This window comes from Cryptomeria japonica, chromosome 6 (assembly GCF_030272615.1).
Source record: "Cryptomeria japonica chromosome 6, Sugi_1.0, whole genome shotgun sequence".
Taxonomy (NCBI): domain Eukaryota; kingdom Viridiplantae; phylum Streptophyta; class Pinopsida; order Cupressales; family Cupressaceae; genus Cryptomeria; species Cryptomeria japonica.
In genome coordinates this window covers 595,630,665-595,636,968 of record NC_081410.1, presented here as the reverse complement: position 1 = coordinate 595,636,968, position 6,304 = coordinate 595,630,665, and the positions used below count along the sequence as shown (strand labels likewise).

The following is a 6,304-nucleotide window of genomic DNA, read 5'->3' as shown; positions in this document are numbered from 1 at the left end:
TCGAGCCATATCCTCCCTCAAAGGGGTTCCAAGTATTGGGATTCAAATTGATGTTGATTGAGGGTTTCTTGAAAAAGATTACTATGAAGTCCAAAATCTTGATATGATGTTTTGTTCTCTACCATGCCAAGTATGGGCTTTCTATTGCAAAATGGTCCTCTCCCAATTGGCAATGGTATGATTATGGGCCCCTAGACGCCATTCTGGCAAATTTGTAATACTAATGTAGAGGAAATATGTTGCAAGAAATCTTGTCAAGCCATATCCTTCCTCAAAGGGGTTCCAAGTATTGGGATTCAATGTGATGTTGATTGAGGGTTTCTTGAAAAAAATTACTATGAAGTCCAAAATCCTGATATTGTGCTTGCAATCACCTTAATAATCTCTTTGTTTTTTTATAATGGTTCTTTTTTTTTTGTCCAAAACAATATTTGAAACAGTTGTGTTAGAAGACAAATTTTCCTCTCTTAACCTTTAAATGTAATCGAAGAATAATCACATTGATAGATTTGCTGTTTCTATCTAATACTCTTATTGATGCCTCTAAAAGACCATAGATTATTAGTTTTTAAATTAATATAAAAAAAATGACCCTCCAAACCACAATTGCAAAAATATTTTTATTAAAAAGTTAAATTTACATATTAAATTTATTATTATTAAACTGACAAAATAATAAATAAATGAATACAAAATACAAGTAAAACCAAGAGAAAATCAAGGATACTTGATTAACACCTTGACTTTGCAACCTACTTTTTCTTCCCCATCTAAAAAAAACTATGAAAGAATAATGCAAACTGAACTCAAAATTTTCTTCTCGAGTTAATTTTCAAATCAAAGATTAAGATTACAGAACCTTTAACAAAGCTCCCCTGCAAATCTGATCAGGGTATACGTATCCTATTTAATGAAATCCACAATTGCCGAAACTAACATAAATACTCAGAACCTCATTATTTTTGTATAATAAGTTATAATTTGGTCATGACAAAACTGGCAGACAACAGCTCTGCTTAAAGTTTTTCAATCGTTTTACATCTGACATCTGCACAGGCTTCAATATGAAGCCTTCAGCACCTTCGTCCATACATCTGTTTCATTACACCATCACAATTATTTTAGTTAGCTTAGAAGCAAATTATTAATCACCCAACAAGCAATAATATACAGATATGACATATTACTGTCTTTTAATTAATCACCTGCTCATCCGTGAAGGCACGTTTTCAGATGACATGATCACTACAGGAATCTCCTTCAGCTTTGATGATTCCTGTCATCCAAAGCAAAATCGAATGTTGTGACAATTTTAAAGAAAAAAATATATCTTCAGAGTATTGCGAAGATTGTTTCTTGAATTATGTTTTTTTTTTTTGGAGGAGATTGTTTCTTAAATCAATTGTGTATGTTTTTTTTCATGACAGTTCGGATTATATTTTTTCTTTCTGAAAAATGATTTGTGAATTTGGATCATATTCTCCTATTCCTAAAGACGGATTGGTGAGTGTTATCTGATATATCGATATAAAAACATACACAATTGACTGTATATATTTAATATCTGCCTCTCTGATAATAGATTGGTAAGTTCAGATCATATTTTCCTCTGCCCTCTCTCTGATGATGGATTGGTGAGTGCGGATCATATTTTCCTGTGGTCTCTTTTTGATGATCCATTATTGAACTCAGATCCTGATAATAGATTGGTGAGTGTGTTCGACATTATAGTGCATGGCTTCTTCTCGTATTAACTAGGTGAATTTATTTCCTCGATGTTTTAGATCAAAATTCATAATCCATCATCAGAAAAAAAGAGCAAGACAAGAAATAAGAATCTCTGTTTTTAGATATCAATATATAACATACACAATTGATTCTAAAACAATCTCTTAAATAATCATAAACTCTGCCAACTATCCTTACAGAAAGAAAAGTTACCTTAATTCTCTTGAGCAATTCATAGCCAGTCATTCCTGGCATACAGTAATCTGTGATTATCATATTCACCTTCAATTCCTGCATCAAAAACAGATGGAACACAAGAATCTCTGACAATTTCAGTACTTGAATATAAGTATTTTTCGCTATCCAAAAATATCAAGACAAAAAATTAAAATTAAAGATATGCAGATGATTAATGTCTACATAACGTATATAGCTTCAGGAATCAGCTGTGTCAGTTTTTTTGTTTTCGTTGGAGGTTTCTCATCAAACTCCATGATCCATCATTCTATTTTCCTTGTCTTGCTTCTTGTTGCTGATGATGGATCATAGAATTTGAATCAAAATGTTGAACAAAAAATTCACACAATTGATTTTTAAAACTGTGTACGTTAACACCATAAACTATAGAAATCATATATCTAGCCTACATTGTTATTTGCAGCGCTATGGTCATCAGCTAATCCCAGCAGCTCCAGAGCTCTTCTCCCACTATCCACAGTGGTCACTGCAATTAACAAGGAGCTTGGTAATCTTATTTTCAAGAGAAATATAGCAATAACTTACAACCCATGATCCAAATCATCCATGAAAACATTTTTCAAAAACCAGAGGCTCAAAATACCCAAAAAAAAATCCATGGATTCGAACCTTCGTAAGAAGACTTCCTTAACAGCCTTTCTATAACTTTTCGATCTATGACACTGTCATCAACAGCCAGCACATGAGGCTGTGATGTGCTTGGCCCTTCTTTGAATTCATCAAAATTTGAACTCATAATGGCATGATCTGTTCTGATGTATTGCTGATCCCCTGAAGCTTCTTCCAATCCCATTTCAATGCCCAAAATATAACAAACTAAATTTCAAGTATCACTGATACCAACAAATTCTGCCTGAGAACACTCAAATCTCCCAATCAAAACTGGTACTTGTCAATGATTGGAATGGCATGGAAGATTTTAGCCAATCTGGGTGTGATCATAAAAATTATAACTAGCCTGGTTTCAGAAGAATTAGGCTGCTATGACTAGTGGGCTTGGACAAAATTTCGGGATTTCTTGCACAGATTTCTCGGAACTTAAACTCAGGAAAAAAGCTTTCAGAAGCTTTGAGAGAAAGAAAGGAAAAAAAATAAAATTAATCCAAAATTATACCAAATCTGAGCAGGATTACACGGAGGTGCAGCTAATGTGTTAGATTTACCCTTGAGTTTCCTTGTACAAGGATCTTAAATCTTTCATGATTCCTTTTTCGATATCTGTGCCATCAAATCTACTCGGCTAAAATATCCCTCCGGTCAAACTTGGCAACCCAACAGTCACAAAATCTGACAGCCCTCTACCAGGACACAAAGCAATTGACCAAGAAACAGATAAATAGGTAGTTGAAGTTTGAACTCTACATTTTGAGAGGGTGGAGGATTTATTAGATGGAGTGCAAGATTTTGATGGATAAGGAGTGTGATTTAGAATAGATTTTCTTTGAATTTAATTGGGTTGTTTTTTTAAGTCAGATTTATTAGTTTATTTTTAATGAGTAGTAGTTTATATTTGAGTTTTATTAGAATTTAATTACTTAATTTTATGAGTAGTAGTTCATACAAAAGTGTTTTATTACAATTTGTTCTCTTGTTTTTTATTCAAATTCATTAATTCATATCTTATGAATAGTGGTTCAAACGTATCCACTTCTCATGAACATGAATGGTACACTTAACATTGCATTTAGGTGTTGTTTCAATAAAAGAGGGGTTAAAATTTATTCCAAGAAGAAGAAATACAAAGTAGGGGCATCAAATAGCCATATCAAGTTCAATTAAGTGATCTAACTGATGAGACAAACCCAGGGGTAATTGACCCTTATCTACAATATTTCAGTTTAGCATTTGATCATAAGCCCATTTGGCAAGACAATCCGCTACTTCGTTCCACTCCCGAGGGATATGTGTGAAAGTAACAGAATCCAAAGAAGCACACAGATTAAGAATCGGATTAAGAACCAAAACTAATTGCCAACTAACATCCATAGAATGTTGCCAAGTCAACAAATGCACCATCACTCGCGAGTTTGTTTCACAAATGACCTACTCCATCCAAGAGCACAAGCACGCTCCACGACATATAAAATAGAAAGAGCCTCCATCAAATTATTAGTATGATGGCCTTTATAAACAGAAAAAATAAACTAAACAGTCCCCAAGCTATCTCTACCAACTCCCCCAATGCCAGCAGCACCAGGGTTTTCTCGAGAAGACACATCCGTGTTGATTTTCAGAATGCCCTGCAGAGGAGGACTCCACCTCCCCACCCTATTTATCTTTTGAAGAGGGTGTCTGCATCTATTTCTCATGAACTAGCCTTGTGGTGGAGGAAGATGGAGACGGTTGTAGCAAACAACATCGCTAGGATCCACAACCTCCAACAAGTCACAATTTGCAAAAAAAAAAAATGAACTCCATATTTTGTGTCAAACTCATTGACTCATATTTCATGAGTAGTAGTTCATTACTATGAACCACTTTTAATTTTAGATATTTTTTTATTGTGAGATTAGTGGACCTTATTTACCATTTTAAAAATTCAAATAAGTATTTTTAATTATGGTTTTAAGGGATTTAAAAATACTTTCTTCTATTTTAAGAGATGTTGGATCTTCAATAATCTTAGTAAAAGATTTTGTTTCCAGAATACTCTACATTTAAACAGGGTGGTTGCTTTCATTGGTCTTGTTTTTCTTGAAAATTAATGAGAAAGTGACCTTATGACATTTTTGTAGACATGACAACATTTCAAAGAAAGTTGTCTTATGTAAGGACTACATGATATGTTTTGGAGAGCATGAGGTCCCACGAGGTGAGAAAAATATCACTACATGATAAATTAGAATTGAAATATAAGACCCCTTGTTTTTTAGTTCTTAGATTTCTACTAATTGTCTTTGAGGTGGGGCTAGAAAATTTTCCAACTTAGATGTTTATTTTGTTACATGGAATCATTAGAATATGTGCCAACTTTTTAACATTAACCATCATTAAAAAAACCATGGGACTCTAACCTCTTAATTTTTTATTTTTTTTAATTATTATTAATGACTCCTAAAAATTCTCAAGAACATCTAATTCTTTTCTTAAAGCAACCCCACCGCAAAATCATAGCCTAAGACATCAAGTGGCATAATATGTTTTCATATACTTTCTCTTAATGTGTACTCTTTCACTTTTGTTCTCTAAAAAATGTGTACCTTTGTGCGAATGGAATACAAAATTACAAGGTGCACAAACAACAAAGATTCTTTAGAAGAAAAACATACAATAAGAAATCCAAAAGCGTCTAAAAAAATGAACACAAGAAGCAAACAACAAAAGTGAACATTTTGAGACTCTGTCGTTTGGCTGTTGTCGATGTGTTGTTAATCCTCTCTTTGAGGCTTGCTGTGTAATCCGGGTCACCCCCCTGTTTTGGCTGCTTTATTATCAAAAACAAAAGTGAACATAAATAGCAAACATTTTGCCACAATTTCAAAAAATTATCGAACTTGTTTCCACTCAGACAACTCCGAGCCCTCCAATTATGTCGTTATAATCACGTATTTAATATTTATATGAAACGATGACGAACATGGTTATTTATTACCAAGATTTAAGCAAACCTTTTTATGTACACAAATAGTTGAGGTACTACATGTCTCCCACTAGACTTACATACAGAAGCTAAACTGGCTCCAAAATAGGCAAATCCTACATCGCGTTATTGACCGCTTGAAAAATTGCAGCCATAGCTTGCAAAATCAACGGTGTATAATGTGCGACTAACTTTCGTGTTATGCACTTTCCGTGCAAACATATGTATTTTTGAAACCAGAATAGCTGCGTCTAGACTTACATCTATCAACATAACAAATAACCCCATAAAAACATAATAGCAAAACAAATATGAGATCCACCCACCACAATGCCAAAACAATACCAAAGACATACACAACATCAAAAAATTGAAGTCAACATTTCAAAATTAAAAAAAATAATAATAAATAATCACATAATATAATCTTCATTCTTACCCTAACAGTCAAATTCTTGTCTAAAATGTATTATAATTATCTCATCTTAAAAAAACAATTAAACTTGAAGCACGAAAAGGCTCGGAACTTTTCAAATTAAAAATTCCCCTTTTTTCTTCTATTCTGCGACATATTTTTCTCCGACCCCTGAGACCTTTTCCACATTGAACCCACGAATTCCGCGTATTTTTACGTTAATTGACGCGGATTTATTTTTCCGCGTCACTGCACATGCATGACACGTTTTGTGTTACTTGGCGTCAAAGTCATAAATAAAGTTGTACGTAAGGATGAAAGTC

The 6,304-nt window shown here is 33.4% G+C and overlaps 1 protein-coding gene across 1 annotated transcript; it reads right to left on the bottom strand.

Annotated features, from left to right (window-relative positions):
• Window positions 1–796: 796 nt before the first annotated feature.
• On the bottom strand, window positions 797–3,326 carry LOC131036283 (two-component response regulator ORR3). Its single transcript, XM_057968138.2, has 5 exons — window positions 2,596–3,326; window positions 2,376–2,452; window positions 1,942–2,019; window positions 1,206–1,276; window positions 797–1,094 (listed from the first exon to the last, which is right to left on the bottom strand). The coding sequence occupies exons 1-5, from the start codon at window positions 2,777–2,779 to the stop codon at window positions 986–988; spliced, it is 519 nt and encodes a 172-aa protein (XP_057824121.2). The 5' UTR covers window positions 2,780–3,326; the 3' UTR covers window positions 797–985.
• Between the last annotated feature and the right edge of the window lie 2,978 nt (window positions 3,327–6,304).

Excerpts from the sequence above, each read along its gene's own strand:
- LOC131036283 (XM_057968138.2), bottom strand. The coding sequence starts at position 2,779 with ATGGGATTGGAAGAAGCTTCAGGGGATCAGCAATACATCAGAACAGAT. Across the intron at positions 1,277-1,941 it reads AATTGCTCAAGAGAATTAAG|GAATCATCAAAGCTGAAGGA; the intron begins GTAACTTTTCTT and ends TTTGGATGACAG. Across the intron at positions 1,095-1,205 it reads GTGCCTTCACGGATGAGCAG|ATGTATGGACGAAGGTGCTG; the intron begins GTGATTAATTAA and ends GTAATGAAACAG.